Source organism: Arvicanthis niloticus, chromosome 5, assembly GCF_011762505.2.
Source record: "Arvicanthis niloticus isolate mArvNil1 chromosome 5, mArvNil1.pat.X, whole genome shotgun sequence".
NCBI lineage: Eukaryota > Metazoa > Chordata > Mammalia > Rodentia > Muridae > Arvicanthis > Arvicanthis niloticus.
This window is the reverse complement of record NC_047662.1, coordinates 72,945-100,402: the sequence shown is the minus strand read 5'-3', so window position 1 is coordinate 100,402 and position 27,458 is coordinate 72,945. Positions and strand designations below refer to the sequence as shown.

Below are 27,458 nucleotides of genomic sequence, written 5' to 3'. Positions count from 1 at the left end.
GGGGAGGGGTTGGCTGGCTGGGGGGTGTTCCTGGAGTGAACAAGAGGTCAGGAGTGGCCCAGATTTCACCCAGTTCCCAGTGTGGGTGGGGCAGAGTAGGAGACCTGGAGGCAGAACTGGAAGTAGAATTGGAGGGTTGAGCTTGTTGAGGATCTAGTATGAGGTTCAAAAGCCTCAGATCACCTACAAATCAGGAAATGGATACAGCTTCAGAGGAGTGGGCAAGAGATGTCTCATTTCCACCCTAGATCCTAAGCTCTAACGGCTCCTTGGGTGTGTTTTGACGTTGCCTTAGCACCCAACTCACCCTGTGGCACTCTGGTCTACTTTCAAAACAGATTTAACATACCATTTCAAGCTTCTTAGCGATGCCCAGGCTCCCTGCCCTACTCCACTGTATCTTTCACACACCTTAAGGCATCTCTTCAGCTTCTCTGGCTCTACTACTTAGGAGTCCTCAGTTCCATATCTGTCATCCTGCGCCTTCCCACCCACCCTGTCAGCTAATCCTGGGCTCTCCACTGGTAAAATGCTGGTCTGTGAGTCTTAGGAGCTAAGTATCAGACATACACAAGTGCACAGGAGGGGGAAGGGGGCGTCTTTCCATGATTCTTCTTCCTAGCGGTCCTGCTCCAAATTGGGCTCTGCCAGCACCAAAACCAGGGGGTAATAATAGCTGGCTTTGGTGAGATGCTAAACCTTGTTCTGTCCGGGGTGAACACCCTACCATGACCTCTGATCTCAGGGCAAGTTCTCAGGTACTGAGTCACAGACCCTCAAGCTACTAGATACACCCGGCTATTAATGATTCACCCTCTTGATCTTATAGGGCCAAAGGACTATGGTTCCTCCTCAGCCCCCTAAAAACCCCAAGTTGACATACCTACCTTTGTCCTCACATACACATCTTCCCTCACTTTTCCTGCCCCCAATTTCCCAAAGTACAAACTTCCATAATAGTACTAGAATCTCTGGATCTTCTCTAGATAGGGTCTCAGAGCTGGCTGAGAGGCCACAGGGCTTTCCATTCTGGCCCTGCCCCTCCAATACTGATTCCCCCCTAAGGCCAGCATAGAGACAGGGTTCTTTCTAGAGATACCACTTGAGTCAAGCCAGTATCAAAGCAGAATGAAACAGGTGATTTAAGTCTTCTGGGCTGGCAAACATATCACATCAGAGAACCAGAAGTCACGACCCTTGCCACTGCCCTGAAAAGGAAGTTTCTGTCCCCAGCCCTACAACCCTTCCAGCCAGGCATGAGGGAACAGACAGAGTGTAGTAGCAATGAAAAAAAAAAGCATTCTTTATACCACATTTATCCCTAAAGGTATCAGTCACCAACTGGAGATGTCCTAAAGAAAAGAGAGGGAAGACCTGGATGGCTAGGTAATTCTATTCACCTTCTAGAGGATGGCAGCATAATCCCACAAAGCTGCTCCACAAACTGTGTGCCTCTGGAACACACAGAAGAGTTCCCCACCTTCCAATCCCCCGTGCCTAGCCAATCCAACCAGATGTTTAGACTTCTGTAGGACTAAGGTAAGTGGTGTGCATTTACCTGGTCCCAGCTTCCATAGAAAAGGATCTTTCAAGGGGGAATGTAGAGTGCTGGGGAAAAAGAAAGACAAAGCAGAGACACCTGTCTCTTTTCAGGACAGCAGCCTGTTTGTTTATGGCTCCAAGACCAAACAAAGACAGCTAACATCAGAGTCTGGGGTTTTTAAATCTGTGTGGCTAGAGATGGAGCTAGAAACAATACTGTTGCATCACAGGTAGGCAGCAGGATGGTTTACTATCCTGCCCATGGCAAGCTCTCCTCAGAACCCCACCCTCAGATTCCATAAATTTTCTGTCACTATCAGCAAGCCACTGGCCATTAAAGGAACACCCTCACAACGCACCTTCTACACAGAACTCCACCTCCTCCAGGTTCCGCAAAGTGATCCGCATAAGGCTGGAGTTGAGCATCAGCTCATTCTTGTGGGCTGGCCACAGGTAGGGTGGTGCTGGGTTCACAAAAAAGATTCTAGTGTCCCCAGTGGACACCTGGTTGTCGCAGATGAGGGGGTCTCCAAAGCCACCAATTACCACCTTGTTGCCACCATCCAGCAGACTCTCCTGGGCCACCACATCTTTGCCTTTCAAGTACCGCCATACTCGAACCTGAGCGGGCATGGAAGTAAAAGTGTATTGGTCCTAAGGGAATAGGGTTGCAGACTGGACACCTGGACCCTTTCCCCTCTCTGGTCTCACTAGCTCAAGCCAATGTCCACAGTGGACTCCAGCCTTGGGCAGAGATGTTCAAAGACTGCAGTGCAGTAGACATCTACTGGATTCAGGATGACACAAGGCATACCACCTAACAATAGTCCCACCCCAGGTCTAACCAGCCAAGTCCAACTACAAGGGTCCATTCGGGACTTACCACTCAGGACCAGACACTTTATGTGGAAGGACTTAAAAGCAATATCCCAGATGGGAGCTTCACAACCTTGTGTGTGGGCCGACACCTCTCCCAGGAAGGAAAGACCCACTTCTTTGCTCCAGTCTGCCAGAGTCTGTGCAGCCAAGGCAGCTCTGAACCACAAAGTCAAGTTTGGGCAATGCAAGTCGGCCCCACCCTCCACCTTCTTATTTGGGGCCTCGAGGGCATCCTTTCTGACAGACATGGCTGGAGGATGTAGCCTGCAGTGCCCACAGGACAAGTCCAGGAGCCCAGACACTTTTTAGAAAAGATTTCTAGGGAAGAGCCCCTTATTCAGGTGCTCTGGGGATTTGGGATTCTGGAATGGAGGGAGCAAAAAAGACAATGGGCATATTTTCCACCTGCCTAGCTCCTGAGGCACCTAAGAATTGCAGCACCCAAAGAACTTCATTTACCTGCGCCCCCCCCCCCCCCCAACTATTGTGAGAGATAACCCAAAGGGGGGAAGCTCACAGTTCTCACACCTCCCCCACCACAGCCACACCCAGGAGCAGCGGGGAGGAAGTCGGGAAAATCCTGCAGGGACTTGGCAAAGTGCCTTGGCAGGGAGAGGAGGGGGCCCAGCGGGGGGATCCCATGAACACACGGTACTCTGAAAGAAGTCACCATCCTTCTCATCCCCAAAGAGTAAGAACACTCCTATTTCCAGTGAAGTGATTTGAGGGATATCGATCCCATACCTATTCCAAGGTGCTCTCAAATTCAGCTTTAGTTGAAACAGAGCTGATTCTTCTACTATATGGTAGGGGAAACCCAGTTCTTCGAGCAGTGGTACTGAGCACCTGCTCAAGCACGGAAGACTCAGCCACAGCTCTCTGCCCAGGCCCATCTCTCTACCACTCCCCCGACACGCATTCACTGCAGCACCTTACGCAGGCTCCTCGGACTTGCGGATTAGGCTACGCACCCCTTACTCTCTACAGACCACTCCTCACCCTGATAGAGGCCTCACCACAGTTCGAGTTCGTTCCCACCTCATGCCTCCCCAAACCCTATTCCTTTCTTTTGGCGAGAATGTACACTTGTTTTCAACAAGAAAGAGGGGCTTTGGACAAGGGTGGGGGTAGGCACTACAGCAACTGGGGCCTGGACACCGTGAAAGGAACCACAGCGGCCCCGCAGTAACTTTCGCCCTCAGCTGCAGAGTTTTCCGGGACCTGATGCCCCACCCGGAGGCTTGGCGGTCGCCAAGGGAGCTCCAGCTGGGGCTGCAGAAACGTTTCGGGCTCGTTCCCACGGCTTGGGGCCGGGGTCCCAGCGGGGTGGCCGGCACGCGAAGGGCGGGCCTCGGGGAGGGGAACCACGGGGAAAAGAGCCCCTGGCTGGGATTCCAGAGGTCTAGGTCTTGGGGGGTCCTGTCGGGGCCCACCTTGCATGAGTACGTGTGCTGCACCGGGTCCACGTTGAGGATCTCCTCCACTGTGCCGGTGAGCACCACATTCGCCTCCTCTTCGCGCCGCTCCAGGGCGCGCTCCGGGCACGTCCCGCTGGCGCCCGGCAGGGTTCGCGCGGCCACCACTAAGAGCAGCAGTAGTGGCAGCAGCGGGGCCGGGAAACACAGCCGCAGGCTGACCATGGCGCAGCCCAGAACGGCGGAAGGGAGCCAGGAGAGCGCGCGGGCCGGACCGTTCAGGGGGCAGGACAGAACTGGACCGCAGCAAGGCGGAGGAGGTGGGAGGGCGGACGGCGTGGGGGCGGGCCAGGGGCGGGAACTGGGCAGCACCGCCCCTCCCTCTGGGAGCCCAGACCGCCCCTGCTCCCTACGACCCGCGCGGGCAGCGAACAAAGCCCGGAGACTGCGGCGCCGAGCTGGGGCGGGGGCCTCGGCCGGTGGGTGGCGGGCCGCCTTGGGGGAGGGGAAGGCGTGGCGCCGGGGCCCCTCCCCCGTCCGCCTAAACTGTCCTCCCACCAGGAAATGCGGCTGAAATCAGGTTAATGTATAATCGAGGGGCGACGTGCTGGGAATTTCAAGGGGGCTTGCCCGGGAGCCAAGAGCTGCAGGGCTCCCTGGACAGGAGAGGCTATCGGAGCTGGACCTTCCGTTCCCCAGCCCCTTGGGTGCGCCTCACGCTAGGACTGCTCACAGAGCTCCCCGAGGCTGTACCCGTACCACCTCAGGCTCTACAGCGGTCCAGCAGGACTACGCCCCCTACCGGTGGCCGGTCAGCGGTGACTGTTCTGAATTGCGCTCAGACCCGCCCACCAGGTCCCTGGCTGGGTAGGGCAGTGGGATGCGCCTTATCGACCTAAGGCTGTCTTCTCTAGCTACAGAACCTACCACGTCCCCGCCCCCTCCATTTCTCCCTCTGTGGACCAGAGCTTCTCCAACTTGGCCTGGTTAGGTACAACTGAGGCCCATGGGAGCCAAGCTAGCACTAGACTTACAGAAGGTTGAAGGAAACAGAGAAGACGCTGTACTATCTTCCTAAGACTATGTATGGGCCATAGGCCGTTGAACCAGAAGCCAGAGTGAAGTGTGTGAGTGGCAGAAGCTCTTCCTCCTGAGAAAGACTCCACCACCAGGACCCTGGCTGGACTCAAGGAAGGAAGTGGTCAATGAAGATTTGAAGTCACATCTACACAGTGGGCATTACTAGGTCTGGGGTCACCTAATGAGCGCAAACACACCAACAAGAAGGGGGTTTTTTGAGAGTCTCCATTCAAATTCTCTTCAAGGTCTGAATGGCCATAGAGGTACTTGTCCTGACTTGCTTGTGCCTTAAGCCGACTCAAAGGCCTGAGTAAGTTGATAGAGGAAAAGACAAGATAAAGAACCATCAGGCAGGAAGGGGGTGAAGCTTTTTCAAATTGGGTGCCTCCTATCTGAGATATGATTTCCTTTGTGGACAAATGAGCCCCCAATTCCAGGTGCCCATCTAACCTGCCTATACTGGCCTCTATAGCCCTGATGAGGCATACTTGCTAACCACCATGTCCGAAACAGCAGGTGACTGATTGTGAGACCCTGTCCTACCCTCTGTGGACTAGTGCAGGTGGGACTAGGAACACCCACAAAAGAATACATCACCTTCCTTCACAGCTTACCCAGATAGGTCCAAGAACATTCCTTCACTGTTTCCAAAGGATCTGAGCAATTAACTGGTCCCGTCCTAGCCTCATCCTGTTACTGGTAGGAATTGGTCTGACCTGTCCCTGAACCACATGTAGACAGGGGGCAGTTCTTAGGGGCTGGCTGAGGCTCAGAACTGGGTCCCAGCAAAAGTGTCTTTAACCCTAACCCAAGGGTTTGGAAGGGGAATTTCCAAACTAGAGTCTAACTGTGAAATTCTTGTCTCTTGGCAACCCAGAGCCTAGTCACCATGGATAGAAGAGCATTTCTGAAGAGGGACAAGCAAACAGGAGGCAGAACTTTTTATTGCATCATCTTTTATAACCAATGTTGGCTGTGGATAGGGGCCTTAGGCATAGTAGTCCCCTCCCCCCCTCAGACGCAAATTCATGATGACTGTACACTGAGGCTTTAGGCCATACTCCCCCAGTGGCTCTTTGTCCTCCATGGGCCTTCCCTCGAAGCTCAGCCAGAATTGGTCTTCATGGACTTGCTCCTGCTGGGACACCTGCCTCTTAAGCGCTTCTACAGTTTGTGTCAGCTGGACCTTGTAGATACTGCTATGGCCCCTTGCATTCCTCACCAAGATGTTCAGAGGATCCATGCAGTTCTGTACCATCAGCATGACTGTGCTGTCAGGACCCAGCCCCAGCCTGGAAAGGGTAATACCATCCTGTAGCACTTCACCACTTAGGTGGGCCAGGCGCTGCTGGAAAGCTGGCACACCAATCTTCTGGGCAATCTGCTTCTTCAGTTCTGACAGCATCATGGAGTTAGTCAGAGACACCAGGAACTCATCACCCCCCAGCATCTTCACCTTTAGGTTCCAGGCCTGTAAGCATCACATGGATTTAGTAGTGGTTTCAACCTTCCTAATGCTACAGCTCTAATACAATGCTTCAATTCTTTAGGACAGTTCCTTGAGTTGTAGTGACCCCCATTTTCATTGCTACTTCATAGCTGTAATTTTGCTATATACAGGATATCTGATATTCGACTCCTTCAAGAGGGTTGTTCAGGCTCCCAAAGGGTTCATGAACCATGGGTTGAGAACCACTGGTTTAGCAACTTTGGCTGAGAGTTACTACATGCAAAGCACTGGTCCCAGAGCCAGCCCCCATGTCCCACCTCCACCCATCCTCTCTTCTACCAGGGAGACAACCCAGGTATTGTATGATACAGAGGCCTCAGTTCTAAAGGGTCAGCCTCCCACAACCATCACATTGTTTCAGTTCACCCACAAAGATAGCCTTCTGGGTTCAGCCCTAAGGGATCTAGGGCTGGTAGCTGAGCAAACAAAGAACCTAGGTACTCCCGCCCCCCAAGTGAACTTTGAGCAGTTATATTCTGTTCCCACACTGTGACTATTCTGCCTCCAGAAGACCCTATCAAAGAATAGAGGAAAGTCAACTAGAATGAAACCCACCTGCCTCTACCCGGAATTGGACTTACCATGGCTGTAGGCTTTAGTTAGCACTAGGTCCCCTGGAACGAAGGAGTCTGCTTCCCTCAGGTTCTGGCTGCTTGCTCTCACAGTCAGAGACTGGGTCAACTCTTTTAAGTGTGAGCTGTGGGTGTGAAGAGGCGGAGTCTCCAGAAACCAGAGCTATTTTTTGTTTCAGTTTCCTTTTCCTAAGGCATACCTTAAATGATCAGGGGAAAAAAACAAAACCGAAGGAAAAGAAACTGTAGTTGGGAAGGAAAGGGACTGGCTCCCAAGGGTCAAGGCCATAACTAGGTCTGTGTGCTCTAAAACTCCCTAAACACCCAGCACTTTAGGTCCTTCATAAGTCATGTAAAAGTCAGAACAGGAACTAATAATAGAAAACTTGTTTGTTCTTTTTTAGCGTGAAAATTTGTTATCTTGGAAAATGTCATAATAATTAATTCAGTATCAATCAGAATTGCCCAAAGGCAGCTACTATTGGTTATTAGTTTAGAACAATAGTTTTCAGAGCATGGGGGGAGGGGGGGCTTGTAGGAAGCATTTCTGTCCTAGAACAGTTTACTAAGACCTTATTGTAGCTGGGCAGTGGTACACACCTTTGATCCCAGCACTGGGGAGGCAGAAGTAGGTGGATGTCTCAGTTCAGGGCCAGCCTGGTCTACAGAGCAAGCACCAGGATTCTGTCTTGAAAAGCTAAGAGAACAAATACTGTATTGCTTATATAAAGATTCTCAATGAGTCAGACAGTTTGTTTTTTGAGGTAGTCTTACAATATAGTCCATGCTGGCTTCAAACTTACTTTGAAATTGGCCTTAAACTGGTCCTTCTGTTTCTCCTGCTCAGGTTCTGAGATTTTAGTCATGCATCTCCTGAGCCTTTTTTTTTTTTTTTTTTTTTTTTTTTTTGCAGTGCTGGGGATAGAACCCAGAGCTTCATGCATGCTAAGTAAGTGCTCTAACAACTGAATTATATACTTAGTACTCAGATTTTTTGTTTTGTTTTGTTTGAGACAGGGTTTCTCTGTATAGCCTTGGCTGTCCTGGAACTCACTCTGTATTCCAGGCTGGCCTTGAACTCAGAAATCCACCTGCCTCTGCCTCCCAAGTGCTGGGATTAAAGGCATGCACCACCACTGTCCGGCTAGATTTCTTTTTTTTAAGATTTAGTTTTAATTATTTGGATACAGGGTATAGGAGAGGCATTGTGTATATGTGAATGCAGGTGCCCTTGAAATTTAGAAGAAGGAACTGGATATATAAATTTTATTTATTTATCTATTTTGCTTGTAATATGCATATGTGTGCTTGTTCATGTCAGAGATTAATGCTGAGTGTTTTCTTCAATCACTCTCCACATGGCTATCTCTCCAGTCCAATAAATTAAAAAAATAAAGAAATAGGATTTTATTTTTCTTTCCAATGCTTATATAACAAAGACAGCCCATTTCACAGCTTAACCTTAACCATTAGTATGGCAACCATAGAAGGGATGGGGTTCCTGAGGCTTCTTCCCTCTATGTCCCTTGCTTGTCTGATATCTGCAGGAGTCAGAAGTCTGGGGGATTCCACACAGACTCCTTCATAAGGATAGATACATAGCTGTGAAAATTACAGCCCAGCCTTCCTGTCAACCCCAAGACATGGACTGACTCTTGTATAGAAGGTATGGGTATGTGTGCCTGGGGTGTTGGACATCTGTTCTTCACCCATCTCCAGTCCTGGAAGGAATAGCTATCAAAGGATAGTTTAGCACTGGAATCATAAAAGGCTTCCTAAATCCGGGAAGCAGAATTCCTTTAGGTATAGACTAGGACCAGACTAGGTCCTGATTGACTTCAGAGAAAGGAGAGTCAGCTTCTGGGAAGGTACCTAGGTTCTTTTCAGGAGACTATCTTCCAGCTATCAGCCTCACACACTAGACAGATAAAGACCTTTTCCCTGTACCAGATAGCTTACTCTGTTCAGAAAAGCTCCTCAAGGCTCCCCAGACCCATTCCGGGGCCAGAAGTCTCTGTCCTGCAGTCCCTAGTTTATCCCTTCCCTTCTTCACTGTGTCCCTTTTCTAGAATACCCTGGGAGTGCCATTCCCTGTACCTGGCCTCTTGAGCGTCCATCTCTCTGAAGAACCAGTTTCGAAGGCTTTGGAACTACTCAATAGAAGTGACATTTTCAAGATGAAGGTAATGGTTCACTCCTTTAATTCTAGCACTTGGGAGGCAGAGGCAGGCAGATCTCTGTGAGTCCAAGGCCAGCCTGGTCTACAGAGTGAGTTCCAGGACAGCCAGGGTTACACAGAGAAACCTGTCTCAAACAAACAAACAAACAAACAAACAAACAAACAAACAAACAGTGCCAGTTAGTCTAACCCAACAAGCTAGCCACTTTCTGTGGCTTACTAAACCAGTAGGGTGTCTAGCCTCTACTATGGTCTCAGGCCACCTCCACTGAATGAATATATGGAGGCAGCTGCCAGGCTATGCTGTGCTTAGTAGCCTGAGTACAAAATGTCTGTATGCCTTGCAGTGTAACTCAGAATGCAAACAATAGCAATCATTAAAATAATAATGGCCCTGTTTTTCTTATTCTCCTTTGAAAAAACAGAAAATTTTGAATTTGCCATAATATTTGGGGTGTGTGTGTTTTGTGATAGTGTTTCACTATGTAGCTCTGGCTGTCCTGGCACCTACTCTGTAAACTAGGCTGGCATCAAATTCACAGAGCTCTTCCTGCCTCTGCCTCTTGAATGCTACATTAAAGGCATGTGCAACTATGCCCCACTTGCCCTAACTTTTTGAATTCTTCTTTCCTGGACTTAGCACTGGGGTAATTCAGAATACATCATTCGCATCATGACATCATCCCATCTGGTTTCTGTCACTGAAATCCTTATCCTTACACTGCATGAAGTTGTCCTTCCACTGCCCTGTGCTATCAGCTGATGTCACCTACCAGATAGGTGACTGGGACTAGTTGACCTCCCTCTAGTCTCAGTAGCTGGTATCGGTTCATCTTTTTACCAAAGCTTGTTCCAAGGCCTCTGTGTTTGTCACAGGCTCTTTGCTGGAAACAACACTGCACATGAGCAAAAGATGTTCAACTGAGTGACAAGTGGCTGTCTTGATACTGCTAGAGTCTTTTGTTTTGTTTTGTTTTTTTGTTTTTTTGTTTTTTTGAGACAGGGTTTCTCTGCATAGCCTTGGCTGTCCTGGAACTCACTCTGTATTCCAGGCTGGCCTTGAACTCAGAAATCCACCTACCTCTGCCTCCCAAGTGCTGGGATTAAAGGCGTGCGCCACCACCGCCCGGCTTTTTTTTTTTTTTTTTTTTTTTTTTTTTTTTTTTTTTTACTACTAGAGTCTTGAGTAGGACTTCGAGGAGCCGCAATGGGTCCTGGCTTCGCAGTCCTGAGAATTTGTTTTCTAGCCTTTGGAGAAATTCCTTCTGGATTTCCTACGAGGTGATCATGAACTGTATCCCATATCCCCCAGTGCTTCCTCTCTGAAAGTACTTGATCCTGGAACCTCCGCCCCACTTCACCACCCTAACCAGAGAGCTCTTTTTGGTGCACTGTCTTCTCGATAGTGGACTTCTGCATCGGGTTCACTTTTGTAGCCGGTCTTTCCGGGTTGTTGACTACACGTAAGAGGGCTGGCCGCAGGCCGGGCTGGAGGCTGGCCCTCCCATTGGCTGGGAGGAGTGTGGGAACTGAAGTCAAGAAGGATTCACAGGCCCCGCCGCTCTCCCCCCCCCCCCCCCCCCCGCCTTATTTAAGCTCTCAAAACTCGGGCTCGAGGTTCAATCTTGTAGGTGTTCGCCTACTCTGTACTCAGTAGAGCGCCAGGTGCACTATGGAAAGCCGAGCGTCTCAACTCTCGCCTGAACTCTGACCAACACTAGCTGGACCCCAGACAAGTGGGACAACGCTGCCAAAAAACCAGCAAGGTTGAGGGAGGGACAATGGAACACCGGACTCAACCGCTGCTCCGCCTAATAGTCCCTTCAAGCTGGAGAGGGGGCGGTGAGTGCACATCAACGCAAGCATGGTTCTGCTCCAGACCATCTTTCTGAACGCGCGCATTGAGTCGGTCTGGGATGAAGTGCCCAAAGAGTCCAGTTCTCAGGGCTTACTGTGGCCCTCAGAGCCTAAGATTCAGGGTAGGGTAACTCTCTGGCTTGCCACCCATCCTGCGTTCCTGCCTCCAGAGCTCTCAGCTCACAAAACTGGGGAGAGCTGACATCCTAGAGATGACCGTAAGATATCTGCAGAACCCACATGACGGGGTGACAGCTGTTGGGTGGGGCTGACACTGCGTGGAGATGAGATGTGTGTGAGGATACTACCGCAGGAACAGAGTCTCGTTTTTGCTGCTCCCCAACCCCAACCCTAACCCTGAGATCTCAGTAAGATTGCTTTGCTGATCCTGAGATCCCGGGCAAGTATTGGACTCTTTCAACGAGTGCCTCACGGAGATATCTGTTTCCTGGCGGGATGTGAGGGTGTCTCAGCGGGTGTGCTCCCGCTTACTTAGCCACCTGGCGGCCTGCCTGTCCCAGCTGGAACCCAGATGCTGCTCCAGTTGCTGATGGCTCCGCCTCCCGCTTTCAGCGGTGTACTAGCAGAAGCTTTGATTACAGCTGACACCAATAACCTTCGTTTACTTGAGAACGGGACCTCTGGGCCAGAGCTGAACCTGGAGGTTGTAGCAGCCGTGATGTGTGGCTTGTCCTACGACTGCAGGCTTGAGGCCTAGACTGTACCAGAGGATACTTATTTACCGAGTCGAGTCACGTGGCGCTTTTGTTTTGTTTTAAATGGTGTGGTTCAGTAGCATCACTTCCTAGCTCTGGCATCCCTGACCCAGATCATTTCCCAAGCCCTTCATCTAGCCAGGGCATATACAGATGTATCCCCTCACACTCCAGGGTTGGCTTTGCTCTGATTAGTGGTGGAGTCTGCAACTGCCCTCGGATATAATAGGTACCCCAAGAGGGGGCAGAGAAGATGACAGTCACCAAGCTGTCTCAGTGCAGGAAGGTAATTGGGGAGAAGTGTGTGTGTGTGTGTGTGTGTGTGTGTGTGTTGTATGCATGTGCTAGTATGTATCCATAGACAAACAGCAAGACATTGAATGTCTTCTGCCAGGGGTAGGTTGGGGTAGGGTGGGGTGGTGATAGTGGTGGGGTGGGATTGTGGTGGTGAGGGTGGTCCATGCCTTTAATACCAGTGCTCTCAGGAGGGAGAGGAAAGCAAATCTCAGAGTTTGAGGCCAGCCTGGTCTACAGATCAAGTTCCAGGACAACTAGTGCTACACAGAGAAACCCTGTCTCAAAAAAACAAAAACAAAAACAAAACAACGAAAGAAATCTCTCATTGAATGGAAAGGTGAGCCTCTTATATAGGCTGGCTGGCCAGTGAGTTCTTAGAATTTGTCAATCTCTGTTCCTTATCCCCTGTGCTGGGGTTTCAGGCAGGGCAGTCATGTCTAGCTTTTTACATGGGTTTAAACTCAGTTCTCCATGCTTGTAGAACAAGTGTTCTTACCCACTGGACATCTCCTTAGCCCTGGTAGGGCATGGTAGCATATGACTTTAATCTATGGTTGGGAAGCAGAAGCAGGTGGATCACTGTGAGTTTGAGGCCAGCCCAGTCTACATAGTGAGTTTCAGGTCAGTTCCAGCCAGGGATGGACAGTGACACCCGTCTTTAAAAAAATAATAATAAATTTCCCACTCTTCTCTAGACCCTGAGAGGTGATCTGTTTTGATTTGTGCTGCACTTAGGGGAGGGCTGACCTTGTCTGCCATGAAACCTCAATGTTGGCTGCTTAGATTCTGCTTCATTCTCGTGGTTAAACATAAAGATACCAGCTTCTAGCCAAGCTGAGTTCCCTTTCCCAGCTCAAGGCAGGGATTCCTGCATCACAGGCTGGCAAGGACACATCATTCCTAGACTCAAGTGTAGAGTATCTGTCATTAACTATATGGAAGATCACCTGCCAATAAAAACACGTATGGCCAATGAGCTGAGGCAGAAGTAGGAGGCAGGACATCCGGCAGGGATAAAATTCTGGGGAATAGGAACAAGAGAGATTCGCCCCAGAATGCTAAGGAGATGGAGGTAAAAAGACAAGGAGAGGAAACCAGCCACATAGATGAATTCAGGTTAGAATAAAAGGGATAACTGAGTTAGGAGCTAGCTGGAGAACAAGCCAAAGCTTATGGCCTAGGCATTTATTAATAAAAAGTCTCAGAATCACTACTTCTGGGAATTAAGTAGTTGGGAGGAAAAACTCAACGCTCAAGAGAGACTCATGAGGAGTCAAAGTCCTGATGCTCATCCAGTGGGAGAAGATTGGGGTTCCTTTCTGTATTACCCTGATCATTGGCATCTGGATGTTATTGAAAATACCAGGCACAAAGGCTAGGACACACCCATATTCCATAAAGTTACCATTATGTTATTTATGTCTCTTTATCCTCAAGAGTTGCTACTGAGTACTATGATTTCCTTGTGTAAGGGGTGGCTCCATCTCAAGTTCAGCCTGCAGAGTATCTTGTGAGTGGTATGGAAGCTACACCCAAGCCACCATGAAGTAAAGCAAGCAACTCTATCACAGGTTGATCTACCACCTCCTTCAGTAGGCGATCTCTGGATATTCTTACATTGAGTTGTACATGCCTTGGAGAAATCTCAGTAAGTCTTTGCTAAACTTGTCACCCCTGCTTCCCTCACTACTTTTCATCTTCTTGAATTTCCAGAGTTTGGAGCCAGTGATCCTGACCAGTATGTGCCATGTGGGATATGTGTTGTAACCTTCAGACCTGAGGGAGGGAGGACAATGGTACTAAGGAACAAACTGGACGATGTTCATAGCAGGAGAGTCTGTGTGGGAAGTGGGAACTGCTCACTGCAGAAATGTATACAAGGGCCGGGCAGTTGTGGCACATGCCTTTAATCCCAGCACTTGGGAGGCAGAGGCAGGCGGATTTCTGAGTTCGAGGACAGCCTGGTCTACAGAGTGAGTTCCAGGACAGCCAGGGCTAGTCAGACGAGAAACCCTGTCTTGAAAAATAAACAAAAATAAATGTATACAAGGAAAGGTACTTACATCTAGGCTTCACCTTCAGGAGGTGGGGGAAAGGCATTTTCTGTGTGGCCAGAGGAAGAAGTGTCACCTGAGAAGGCACTAGGAGGTGGGTCATATTGGCCCTGTAGTGACAGTTTTGGAATTTTGGTTTCCTTAAAAGACACAGAAATAGTATAAGAATATGTTTTTGTTTTAATCTCAGGTGTGGAGATATGGGGCTGCTTTATAGCCATTGACTATGATTTGCCTTATGCTCTAGTAGAGGTGCGATTTTGCCAGCTGCATATAGTTTCTGTGGTTGTGTGACATTTGGAATTTTGGAGAATTTAGATGGTATGTTAACACTAGGGCCCTGAGAGGCAGGGTGGATTGGCTGTTGGTTGTTGTTGGTCATTGTTGGTTGAGGTTTATTAAGTAGTTGTACACAAAAAAGAAATCATCTATCCTGACAGTGAAAATCAGACTTGCTCCAAGGAACTCAATTCTCCTAATCAGCAGGAAGTAGCCTAACATCTCTCCCTTTACAACCCCTGACTTTATTCAGAGAGCCCTTCCCTTCTCTTTCCTTTTTATCCTCTTTTCTCTCTTCTCTAGTCTTAGGCCGTTAAAAGGTGGGAGAAAGAACCCAAAAAGCAGTCAAAGGCTGCTGCAGGATCTTTCCAGAAGAAGGGCATTCTGGGAAGAGCAGTAATTCTCCTAAATAGACCCCAGCCTACCTGCCATACTTCTTGTCTTCTGTAGTTTATTCTGGACACCCTTACCAAAAGGATCAGCTAATGCTGGGCATGGTTACAACAGGCCTCCAGACCTTAGCACAACTGATGGCATGATGGAAGTACCATCTGGGCTATGAAACTCAGCACATAGGCATCACCCACCGAAAACAAAAACAAAGACCTAATCCATCAAGTTCTATAATTATTTGAAAGTCCCTAAATCTACTAACCTTGCTTTTAGGCTTCTGTCTGAGATGTTTCAACTCAGAATGTGTGTGTGGTTGTGTGTGTGTGTGTGTGCACACTAAAAAACTCAATCTGAGAAAGGCTTGGGAGTGCAATGGGGTCCTGAACATCCAGTGTAGTCACTGGCTAGCTAAAAAAGACTTTCTAGTGCCTTGAACCCATTTCTTAGTAGTCTTCTCTCATGGGCTCACTACAGCAACAATGGGGCAACTCATTCCTTTGATCCCAGAACTTCTACAGAAAACAGACCAGACCAGAAACTACCTGTCAATATCAATTAGGGAGACTCTGAGTAATTACTGTCAGCAGAGCCACTCTTTGATAGCTTCCATCAGGAACTGTGAGATCATAAATGTTTTCCATTTCCAGTGACTTAGTTTTTGTTATGTAGCAATGAAGATAATTTCTATACAATCCATTAAGAAAATGTAAAGAACAGAAGCTGTAAACACTAATATAGTCTCTGAAGTTTGTATTACAAGCCTAAAATCACCTAGAGGCCATGGGGTATGAAAGAAGTCAGAGGGTTTGAATCTGGGAACAGATCCTCTGAGATAACTAGAGAATAAAGATGAAGGGACCACTTAATTGGTAGAGTACAAGACTCTTAATCTCAGGGTCATGTGTTTGATGATGGAAGGATGAGCACTTTCTGTGTGGTTATCACAGAGATATAACACCTAGCTGGTGGTTCAGATGTACTTTTTGGGCTGCTATTAGCAGAAGGCCTGATGTATGACCATAGAGGTAGGAGGGCTTTGGTCCTCATCACAACTTGTTAAGCACTCACAGGATGAAGTCACCTAGGTCAACAGGAAGCTTTCCATCTACCATCTGTAGAATAAGAAAATGGACATACTGGTTTAATTTAAAGGTGTTTCAATCAGGTATGGTAGAACACACTTTTCATCCCAGCCCTTGGGAAGCAGAGGCAAGAAGATCTCTGTGAGTTTGAGGCCAGCCTGGACTACAAAGCTTCAGGATAGCCAGAACTACATTTTGTATGTCTCCAAAAAAAAAAAAAAAAAAAAGTAGGAGCTTTAGCTGGGTGTGTTGGGACACACCTTTAATTCCAGCATTTAGGAGGTAGAGGCAGGTGGATCTCTGTAAGCCTAGTCTATTGAGTTCCATGCCATTCTGAGCTATCTATATAGCATAATTGTGTCTTTTTAAAAAAAATTTATTTATTTAATGTATGTGAATACACTGTAGTTGTTGTCTTCAGACACACCAGAAGAGAGCATCAGATCCCATTACAGATGGTTGTGAGCCACCATGTGGTTGCTGGGAATTGAACTCAGAACCTCCGGAAGAGCAGTCCGTGCTCTTAACCACTGAGCCATCTCTCCAGCCCTTTTTTGATTTTTCCAGACATGGTTTCTCTGTGTAGTCCTGGCTGTCCTGAAACTCACTCTGTAGACCAGGCTGGCCTCAAACTCAGAAATCCACCTGCCTCTGCCTCCCAAGTGCTGGGATTAAAGGCGTGCGACACCACCGCCCAGCTATAACTGTATCTTAAAAAGAAGAGGAGGAGGAGGAGGAGGAGGAGGAGGAGGAGGAGGAGGAGGAGGAGGAGGAGGAAGAGGAGGAGGAGGAGGTGGTGGTGGTGGTGGTGGAGGTGGTGGTGGTGGTAGTAATAGCTTCAGCTATGGGGGGTGGTGCACAGTTGGGTTTTTGTTTGTTTTCAGACCGGCTCTCACTATGTAGCTCTAGCTGTCCTGGAATTTACAATGTAGACCAATCTGGCTTTGAACTCTCACAGGTCTTCCTGCCTCTACCTTCCACGCACCGAGGTTTAAAATATGCACTACAACACCTGGGCTTAACAGCACACATTTGTACTTAGGAGGTTAATGCAGGAAGCTCTCAGTTCTGGAGGCTTTACAAGAGATATTTTTAAAAATGAAAAGATAAACTACAGACCAGGAAGAAAGCTGCAAACCACATACATACATGAGGACTTTATCCCTTGCACTATTGCACTACTAGAAGCTAGTGAAACCTTTAAGAGTTAGCGGTGTTATGTAATAGTTTCCTTCTAGATTGAAACATTCTAATCTGCATGGAAGCTCTTTAAACATGAAGTAAACAACTCAGAGCTTCAGGAAATCCCTGAAACTGACCAGATTCTTTAGGTCTCTCCCTGCCAGAGAAAGCAATCAAAGCTGAAAGTCCCTCTTAGACTAGCAGAGACAAGCTGAGCTGTAGAAATCTCTCAGACCGGACCAGTTGCCAAAAAGACACAGACCAGCCAAGCTTCCAAGACGCAGAAGAAGCAGAAACCAGACCATCTGAGGCACCTAGGAAGGACACTCTCCAATCTGTTAGGCTGCCCACAGGCTGTGTAGTATGCTCTGAGTTCTAGCTTTGTGAGCCGCCATCCATGCTGGGGTGGGCTTTGGTAATGCAACTAGCTGTCTGAGTGCTGTAAGTAACCCCAATAAAACTCATTGGTTTATCAAGTTGGACTTTGGTGATATCTGCACTTTGGTCTGTCCCTATCTAGGGTTCCCTATCTATGGTGAGTAGATGTGTGTGTTGTGTTTATCCAGTAAGTTTTGTCACACAAGAGCCAGTGAGTTAGCTCAACGAGTAAGGGTGATTGCTTCCAAGCCTGATGATCTGAGTTTCATCCTTGGCAGGAGAGAACCAATTCCAATGATTTATTTGTCCTCTGACCTCCACATGCATGCTATGGGATGTGCATGTCCACACATACATACAAAATAAATAAGTGTTAAAATTGCTGGGCATGGATAGGGTTTCTAGTTATGACAAAACCCATGAACAAAAGCAAGTTGAGAGGAAAGGGTTTTTTCAGGTTACAATTCCACAGCATTTTTATCATTGAAGTCAGGACAGGAACTCAAACAGGGCAAGATTCTGGAGGCAGGAGTTGATACAGAGGCTAAACTTGTGGTGGTGGGTGGTAGATGGTGGGTGCTGCTTACTGTCTTGCTTCCCATGGCTTGCTCAAACTACTTTCTTATAGAACCAAGGATCACTAGCCCAGGGATAGACCATAATGGCCTGGGCTCTGTTATTAATAACTAAATAGGAAAATGCCTTATAGCTGCTTTTATGGAGGTATTTTTCTCAGTTAAGTTTCCCTCCTTTCATATAACTCCAGTTTGTGTGTCAAGTTGAACCAAGACTAGCTAAAACAATAGTAGTATACACCTTAATCCTCAGCATTCACAAGGCAGATCTCTGAATTCACCAGTCTGGTCTGCATATCAAGTTCCAGACTAACCAGAGCTACACAGGGAGACCCTGTCTTTAGAAACTATAGAATTTGTGGCTGGAGAGATGGCTCAGTGGTTAAGAGTACTGGCTGCTTTTCCAGAGAATCTGGGTTCAATTACTAGCACCCACATGTCAGTTCATACCTGTCTCTAACTCCAGTTTCAAGGCTTCTGACACCCTCACACAAAGCATCCATCCAGGCAAAACACCAAAGATCATAAAAATAATTTTAAAAAGAAACTACAAAAATATTTTTTGAGACATGGGGGTCACTATATAGCTTTGGCTGGCCTGGAACTATGTTATGTAGATGAGGCAGGCCTCACATTTACAGAGATCTGCCTGCCTGCCTGCCTGCCTGCCTGCCTGCCTGCCTGCCTGCCTCTGCTTCTGCTTCCTGAGCGCTGGGATTAAAGGTATGCATTGCCACACCTTGCCCCCAGGTTTTAAGCATGATAAATGTAAATTAGCTGTGGGGATTCACATTTGTAACCTCAGAACTCCAGAGTCTGAGGCAGCAAGATTTCCTTGAGTTTGAGATCATTGTGATCTATAATGTGAGGTCCTGTCTCAAAAAAATTTGATAAATGCAGTAGGGTGGATGAATTTAATTTCACACAGTACAAACAAATAGATACTGTATATAAAGTAGAATAAGGTAAAAAAAAAAAGACCAGTTATTATATACTGACTTATTGAGTAATTTAGTGATTTTCCTAAAGTACTACTTGTACTGCCTGTTTGCCAAGAATGACTTCACTTGCTACCTGGAACATAATGACTTGGAGAAATAGCTGCAGCAATGGACTGCTGCCCTTAACAACCTGCTGACAGTATGCTTCTGTAAAATCTTGCTTGCTTGTTAGCCCTATCTTGTGGGTTTAGAATATGAAATGAAAACACAGACTGAACCTAATATGAGGACTTCCAGAAGCTATTATGACTTCAGTCCACTGATAAATTCATCTCTCTTCTACTCTCACTGATGTCAGATACTGCAACATATGATTCCATTTACATAAAATTCTGGACAAGGTGACTCACTTTATAGTGGCAGAAAACTGGCAATGGTACCTTGAAAGAAGGGGAGGAAAGAATCCCTAGGACAACTGGCTCTCTGGAGATTGACATCCTCGATGAATACTAGCACTGTATACTTTAAACATTTGTAGTTTATCCTGTGTTAAGCTCAGTAAAACTTTTAAAATTAATCTTTTTAAAAAATCTAAACTACATTTATTTGTGCAAGTGTGTGTGTGTGTGTAGGCAAAAGGACTTGAAGAAAGGTGGTTCTTTCCTTTGACAGTAGAATTTTGGCGCCCTCTTGTGGCATTCAGGGACACTCCAGACAAAGCTTTGTCCTTTTCAGTTTGGCCTTCAAGTTGCCTTCTCCCCCCCGCCCCACCCCCTGCCCCACCCCCCCAGCTGCCAAAGACTGTGAAGGCTATCCTTCTTTTTGCCAACTCATCTGCCGTACCTACTGACCAGGCTGCTGTCACTATCTATAACTTCGGCTTCTACAATTATCTGTACTATGAACATGTCATCTTCCTGCCTAGACTGAGAATAGTTACAGATCTTTCCCGCTGGACAAACATCTGCTCCCAACTCTCATTGGGAAGGTTCAGGGCTGAGGTGTGAGTGGAAGAAAGGGCTTCTTTCTGAAGACAGAGCCAACTTGTGTAAGCTTATCTCAGCAAATCTTTTTCTCCTGGCCCCACAGTAAGACCCTTTTCTATCCTATTCCTACTACCCCCACTTCCCTCTTGTTGACCCTATATATTTTTTTAATTTTATTTATTTATTCTATGTATATGAGTACACTGTAGCTGTCTTCAGACACACCAGAAGAGGACATCTGATCCTATTACAGATGGTTGTGAACTACCATGTAGTTGCTGGGAATTGAACTCAGGACCTCTGGAAGAGCAGTCAGTGCTCTTAACCTCTGAGCCATCTCTCCAGCCCCGACCCTATATTCTTAAGTGGACTTGGCTGCCGTTTCCCTGGACATAGATCCACATGTGTGCATCTCCTAAGCTATAATAAAGTAACACTGCTATCTCTGTAGGATACAATGCTGGGTGTCCTAGACCAATATGGGAACAAACCAGTGTTCTGTGACCCACTAATACCAGTAGCTTGGGAAAGTAAAACAAGATTATTTTCATGGGTTTTGAAGCAGGCAAGGAAATCTACCCCTCCCCCTTTTAGATAGAATCTTATGTAGCCCAAGTTGGCCTTGAAGTTAGTACATAGTTGAGGATGCCTTTAACTCCCTGATCTTTCTGGTTTTACCTCCTAAGTGGGATTACTGACATGTACAACCTTGTCTAGAGCAATAGGTGTGTGTGTGGGGGGGTTGTTTTTCTATGTGGTCCTGACTGTCCTGAAGCTTGCGATGTAGACCAGGCTTGCCTCAAACCCACAGAAACCACAGAGATTGTCCTGTCTCTGCCTCCCTAGTGCTGAGAGTAAAGGTGTGAGCCACCATGCCCAGCTTAGAACAATGTCTTTAATGGGATAAGCTGTATCCAGGAATACTGGCACATGCTTGTAATCCTAGAGCTTTGGAGGCTGACATAAAAGAATTGTAAATATGATGCCAGCCTAACTACAAAGCAGGTTTGAGGTCAGCCTGGGGAGTATTAAGTAAACAAATAAGCAGGGCTTAAGGAACCTGTTCTGTGTTGGCTGTGTGGAAACTACCCTTTCTGAGTCTCATGACCTTTAGAAAGAAGAGCCTCTTAGTGCCTGTCTTAGAAAGGTGCTCAGGGACCTAGCAAAGAGCTCAGCATAGATACTGGTTGCTTTGCCCATGTCTTCTTGAGGTAGAGTGGCCACCCTGTCTTAGGACTATCCTACAAATACACTTTTCCCACAACAGACTATGTCCCACTGACCTTGCTCAATCCTGTTTTTGAGGCCCAGGGTCAATACCTATCTAGAGAGCCCTTCACAAGAACGGTAGATTTACCCACTTTCTTCTAGTAGCACTGGCAGGTTTAGCAATGCCCAGGAGGCTCCATGAGCCCTGGATGTCAGATCTAGGCCAACAATATAGTCTGCAAGGTTGGGCTAGAGACATTTAGGTGGTAGATGGAGTGGGACTGAAGTTTCATAATGAGCTGGAAGCACGGGTCTCCTTCTTCTTGGGAAGGGAGACCTGCTTAGTGCTAATCATAGGGCAGTCTTCTCTAGTTGGAATCTGATGTGACCTTAGCTAATGCTAACCCCCAGTGCTGGCCCCACACCAGGAAAATGTCCTTCATATTGTTGGAGTCCCCTCAAATGCCATCTATTTGTGGCTTGGCTCTGAGACTGGCACGAGTCATAAGTGATCCCAGGGACAGGATATTTTTGGAAGTAAGGGCGGAGCTTGCATTAAGAAGCCTAGCACCTAGCTGCTTGGGGACAGGCCTCTAGATGATAGCTCCATAGCCCTAGCTGGCTGCTGAGAACCAGGTAAGATACACTTAGCCCCTTTCTTCTGTCTAGGGGTCCTAATGGCAGGAAAGTTTTACCATGGCCTCTCCAGGGGATAAGAGGACAGAAAGGCTTAGAGGAAGCCCCCAGTGGGTTTTCTCACTCAGGATTGTTCCAGTCATGGTGACCACCTACTCTCATCATTCAAGATATAGCTGGCCATGGCCCCTTTGGGGGGTCAGACACTGGAGGCCTTGGCTAGCTCAGATCATCTTGGTTCACTCAGATAGGGAAAATGGGGCCTTGGATAGCAGGGCAGGAATAGACGTGGGAGTACAGACCCTGAGGACAGCCAGAGTTAGTTGCTGGGGTTCAGGGGGGATTATTTAAGTCCTGTGACCTCTGGCCTAGGTTCCCCTCACAAACTTTTGAGTACGCTCTAGCCAGTATCAACATGACCTTGGTAAGCTCAGAAAACTTGTTCCAGCCAAGGCTGGTGGAAGGTCATCATCCAGAAGGCTAGTCACCTGCTGGATACTATAGATTCTCTTCTGTGGCTAGCTGCCCGTGGTGGTAGCTGGGGAGGCTAGGAATGACTGTCATAGAGAACTGATCTCTGATGGGTGGTCTTTGATGCAGAACATTGTGTACAGAGTTGGAGAAGGTAAATCAGTCCCATTGAAAGATCTGAGATGTGAGGGAACACCATACAAACATGACTAACACTGGTCTTTAATTTACTTCACTAATATGAAATCATATTTCATTTTAGGACTGTGACAGTGTGTCACAGTACTGTTATTTGGAGTTGAATTGAAAGTAGGGGAAACTGAAGTAGATTTTTAACTCAGAAGAATGAAGTAGAAGAATCTGGAAGAAGCAAAGTCTGTCCTGTGGTTCTTCCAGATAGAAATGGACTTCCAGGGAGGGGGCAGGTACTACAAGGTCAGGCAGGATGGTGGCAGTGTGTGCTACTTAGTGCATGGAGCCTGGATTTGTGAAGACCCTGCCTGTCCCAAAGTCTTGCTGTCACTCCAGCACCTCTGCTGATGTGCAATGGACAACTTCCAGTACAGTGTCCAGCTCAGTGATCGAGAATGGGCCGAGTTCTCAGCCACTGCTGATGAGTGTGGCCTCTTGCAGGCTGACCTGGCCTCTGGTGACGAGCTCTTGTCCAGTGACATTGACCAAGGGGACAGCAGTGGAAGCAGCCCCCCTGGGCCCCCACCCCTCTTCACTGGGCAGCTGGTTTCCCAAGGGAGGGGACAACAGGGCTGTGAGTTGGAGGACGTGGCTGCTCAGCAGCTGGTCAGCAGGTCTCAGTGTGAGCCTGTCCTGGCTCTGGAGGTCAGTCATCAGGTAGCCAGCACGTCCACACATTCAGAAGCCCTTCTGTTCCCCAGCTCAGACAGTGTCTGTCCTGGCCAGGCCTTATCCTTCCCAGGGTCAGCAACTTTCAGAGACAAGATGCAGAGGCTTTTGCAAGGCCCTGCTCCTAGCTCTTCTGGTAAGCCCCCTCACAGTCCTGAGCCCCCTGGCCACAGTGCCATCCCTCAGAGTCCCCCTGACAGCCTTGAAGCTTCACTGCGGAACCCTGGTCGTAAGAAGAGGCGTGCTGTAGGTGCCAAGGGGACCAAGTACTCTGGATCTCTGGACTCTGCTGGTATCCAGATGAGCTCCCCACAACTTACAGAGACCAGGCCCAAGGAGGTTCTTATGTCTGGGACACTAATGGCAAAAGCCCAGCAGGATAAGCCACAGTCAGACTCCACAGGTACTGAACATGGCTCTAGTATTCCCAAACAGATGACCAGACAGGAGTCAGGCTTGGATCTTTCTACACCTACTCTGATGACTGAACAAGATACAGAGCAGATCAGAAAGACATCCAGAGCTATGCCACATGTGGTATCTAAACCTGTTCAGGAAGTTCATCCAGATATCTCCATAGCCACACCAAATATGTCTACACATGCCTCCAAGTCTCAAACCTACATGGCTTTGTCTAAACCTGCCTCCAAGCCTCAGTCTGACATAGCTTTGTCTACACACCCCTTCACGCCTGACATGACTTTGTCCACACTTGCCTTCAAATGTCAACCCAATACAAATCAGTCTACACCTGCCTCTATGTCTCAATTGGACAAGGCTGAGCTTGCATCTGCTTGCACACCTGGATTGCATGTGGATCTATCCGCAACAGGCTCAGAGATCAAGCCAGAAGTTTCTCCCTTTATGCCTGCCTCAGTGGATGTGCTTTGTATAGATTTGCCTCATTCTGTTTCAAAGACCGAGTCTAAAGAGAGTGTGTCTATACCTGTTATGCCTTCTTCATACCCTATTTCTCAGGCTGAAGCTGCCATGGTGGATACAGGCATGACTGTGCCTTTAAGAGGAAACACTGAGAAGCCAGTAGGGCAGTTCTTAGCAGGTTCCTCAGGAGAGCCCTGCCTAGGTCCTGTCCAAGCCTCCAAGAAGAAGAAAGTACGATTTTCCATGGCTATACCCAGTCATGAAGAATCAGGGTCAGGCGAGCCTACAGGTTCATCCTTTCTAACCCCAGACTGGGCCCCAGCTCCCAGGACAGCAGCAGGAAGCCGTGGGGGGTCTGCAGCCTGGGATGCTGTGGCTGTTGGGCCCCGACTCCCCCAGCCTCGGATCCTCAAGCACCTGCCTCCTCCTATATCCTCTGTATCAGCAGAGGCTGAGCCTGGAAACTGCTTTGCAGTGACTCTCCCTGAGGCCTACGAGTTCTTCTTCTGTGACACCATTGAGGAGGAAGATGAAGATGTCGAGGATGAAGAGACAGACAGCCAAGCCCTGGATGAAATCCAATGGCCTGACACATGCGAGTTTTTTTTTCGGGATAGCAGAGCCCAAAGATCAAGATGTCAGAGGGGACACTCCTCAGTCTCACCACCACGAACAGACACGGTGGCACCTGTTCCCCCTGGAGATTTGGTGCCTATCTCCATCCCTGAGGCCTATGAACACTTCTTCACTGAGGAAGGATTTGGGAACAGACAGCTACCAGCCACTCATATTCAGATGCAGACCTCAGAGCTTTCCAGGGAAGTAGGGCCTGAGGTATCCTCCAAGCCTGTTCCACCTACAGCAGAACATCTTAGTTTAACAATCAGGAAGGCAGGTAGGTGTTTATCAGGTCCCAGCCCCAACTGGGTCCTTGAAACATATTGTCTAGGGAGCTAGGGTAAGAGGATATGGTGGAGGGACAGGGAATGATCATCTGCTTGTATGTATGTGTGCTCATTTATGTTCTGGGATCTACATGAAGGAAGGGTAATCTCCTAGGCTACCCCAGGAAACATTTAAGATAGGGCAGCTTAGGCCAGACACTTCAGGGTTTTGGCCTTGTCACTGACCACTGTCCTAAATCTAGTCCTAGGTGCCATCAGGGACTTTCTTCTAGCTTTTAGAGGCCTGGCACTAGAGGCTCATTCATACTCAGGCCATGCTGCTTGAGGCAATGTGAAAGAAATATCTCCTTTCTCTTCTGTAAACCATGTCACAGACCAGAGAACCGAAGACCCAAAATGCAAATTTCCCAAATTGTTCTGACTCAACTATCACATGTTCTCCAGTGTCTTAAATAAGAGAAGTCATGGGGAAGATCTGACTCCAAAGATTTGTCTAGGACGGGTGGTATTCTATGGCAGGCTTGTTTCAGAGAGGAGCATCTCATGGACTTTTCTTTCTTAGGGGAACTACGGAGTCCCCTTACTTCATTTACATTCAGCCAAAATGACATGTGCCTGGTGTTTGTTGCCTTTGCCACTTGGGCTGTGAGAACCTCTGATCTACATGCCCCAGATGCCTGGAAAACAGGTTTGGAGGGCCTGGGATGGGGGTGCTATGCCTAGAAGACCTAGGGGCTATAGTTGTTTACCTCATCTGCTGGGCCAGCAGGGATGAAGGGCACATGGGAGGTTCAAGCTCTCTTTGACCTTGCTTTTGTCACTGCTAACATACCTCCAACACACTGTCCTTTGAAGATTGGGTTATGCAGGCAGAAGTCAGTGAAAAAAGCCAGAGCTGACACTTGAAATATCTTCTGCTTCTCTTACAGTCTTGCTGGCCAACATTGGCACCATCTCTGCTATCCGCTACTTCCGCCATCAGGTTGGGAGAGGGCATAGTGGCAAACCAAGACCCAGTTCCAGCTCAAACCCCAGCTGCTAGGAGCCAGGCTGGCCTGGTGAGGCATGGAGCATGAAGATGAACCCAGGTGACAAGGACAAGATGTTGCTCTTCTCTTCACCCTTTGATCCCTGTCTTCTAAGGCATCTAGGAAGGAGCCAGTGTCCTTGGTACTGATTTACTTAGACTCAACCTAAGGGTCCAGCCACTGATGAAGGCCAAGGTCATTTTTCATACCTGAGAGGGTAGAGATTCAGGGTAGTGGGTAAGTGGGCACTAAGCAAGGAGCTGGGTAATAGGATATCAGACTTGCAAGGAAATCTACAGGGCATCTAGCTAAATTTGAATTTACATGAAATCCCTGAAATGTACTTGTATGAAGAAGAAATTATTTGTTATCTGAAACCTAGCTTAAATTGGCACCCTGCCTTTTGTCTGGTCATAAATAAAAGTAAGCAGAAGAGGATTGTACAATCAGTGTCAAAGCAACAAGACCCCTCTGGATATGTCTAGGCCAAGATGAAGCTACTAAGTGCCTTCAAAGCTAGAGGGAGGCAGTCTAAGAACTCTGCCCTATTGAAAGGCAGGCTTGGCTGGCTAGGGCCTCCAAGGCCCTGATTCCTGAGTCACAGCTTTCAATGAATAGGTTCTAGGGAAGTTGTTCTCAATCTTTGTGATGCTGCAACCCTTTAATACAGTTTCTCCTGTTGTAGTAATCCCTAACCATAAAATTATTTTCATTGCAACTTCATAACTGAAATTTTGCTATTGTTATGAATCATAATGTAAATATTTTGGTGGCTAGAGGTTTACCAAGGGGGTTGTGAGCCATAGGCTGAAAACCATTGTTCTAGGGTGTACCTCCAGGGGTGGTTTCTGAGGCCCCTGCAATGTGGGATCTATGGGGCAAGGTTGGATCTTCTCCAACAGCCCCAGACAGGATATACATAGAATTTGATAGCATCTTATGAAAGGACTGTCTCCTGATACTAAAGGGAGCTTGAATGAAGCCAAGGCTGAGAGAAGTTATAGAGTGGGAAGGTAGGTGAAGGGACTGAGGTGATAAGTGATAGCCAGTTCTGGGTGGGGTTCTACCCAAGATAGCAGATAAAGGTCCTTAGGATGGTAGATTACTCTGGCTGCTCAGAGGGGAACACAGGGACATAGCACCAATAAAATCTTTCTTGTTTATGGTGTGAAGCTTTCTGACCAACCTTACCCTGTGCACCCAACAGTACTGGATCTTCCCATACTCCTTTGCTTCTTGTAATAGCTCTCACTCTACTGATCTCTGACTTCACAGGCTGAGTTTGACAGCTTGACTTCTTCAGCACCCTGCACTTCACACTCATGCTGTTCCCCACTTCTAAGTAAAGATCTGCTCTAGCACCCTCACCCTTTTCCCCTAGACGTATAGCCCCTGGGGTTGCAGAATCTTATTGATGTCCCTCGCTGGTTTGTTCCTAGAATTACCTCCCTTCAGTTGCTCTAGCTGGTAAAGCTGAGTTGCTAGAGCCTGCTGAGAGGTGCTTCTATCCTCAGAACTCTAGCAACACCCTTAACCTGGTGGGGTTAGG

The 27,458-nt window shown here is 47.9% G+C and overlaps 3 protein-coding genes across 11 annotated transcripts in view; 1 reads left to right on the top strand and 2 right to left on the bottom strand.

The window, feature by feature from the left end:
- Nucleotides 1-4,138, bottom strand: part of Agrn (agrin) — a 33,268-nt gene extending 29,130 nt beyond the window's left edge. For 4 of the 5 annotated variants that reach the window (XM_034502330.2, XM_034502332.2, XM_076933559.1 and 1 more), the window contains exons 1-2: nt 3,855-4,137; nt 1,902-2,163 (exon numbers count right to left, since the gene is read on the bottom strand). In XM_034502330.2, coding sequence (XP_034358221.1) covers nt 1,902-2,163; nt 3,855-4,061 — 469 coding nt within the window. In that variant the 5' untranslated portion in view covers nt 4,062-4,137. Of the gene's footprint in view, nt 1-1,901; nt 2,164-3,854 lie in introns of all 5 variants that reach the window. The other variant, XM_076933558.1, reaches the window with a different exon arrangement.
- Nucleotides 4,139-5,842: 1,704 nt separating this feature from the next.
- Nucleotides 5,843-7,146, bottom strand: Isg15 (ISG15 ubiquitin like modifier). The gene is made up of 2 exons (XM_034503359.2): nt 7,008-7,146; nt 5,843-6,387 (listed from the first exon to the last, which is right to left on the bottom strand). Exons 1-2 carry the CDS (start codon nt 7,008-7,010, stop codon nt 5,905-5,907), a joined length of 486 nt encoding a protein of 161 aa, XP_034359250.1. The 5' UTR covers nt 7,011-7,146; the 3' UTR covers nt 5,843-5,904.
- Nucleotides 7,147-10,787: 3,641 nt separating this feature from the next.
- Nucleotides 10,788-27,072, top strand: Perm1 (PPARGC1 and ESRR induced regulator, muscle 1). 5 transcript variants are annotated; one of them, XM_076933541.1, is made up of 5 exons: nt 11,027-12,036; nt 13,485-13,695; nt 22,496-24,871; nt 25,444-25,569; nt 25,811-27,072. In XM_076933541.1, the coding sequence occupies exons 3-5, from the start codon at nt 22,780-22,782 to the stop codon at nt 25,921-25,923; spliced, it is 2,331 nt and encodes a 776-aa protein (XP_076789656.1). In that variant the 5' UTR covers nt 11,027-12,036; nt 13,485-13,695; nt 22,496-22,779; the 3' UTR covers nt 25,924-27,072. The 5 variants fall into 5 exon arrangements, with proteins under 5 accessions (XP_076789658.1, XP_076789656.1, XP_076789657.1 ...); XM_076933543.1 differs by lacking the exons at nt 11,027-12,036; nt 13,485-13,695 and adding an exon at nt 10,788-11,019; XM_076933542.1 differs by lacking the exon at nt 13,485-13,695.
- The last annotated feature ends 386 nt before the right edge of the window (nt 27,073-27,458 follow it).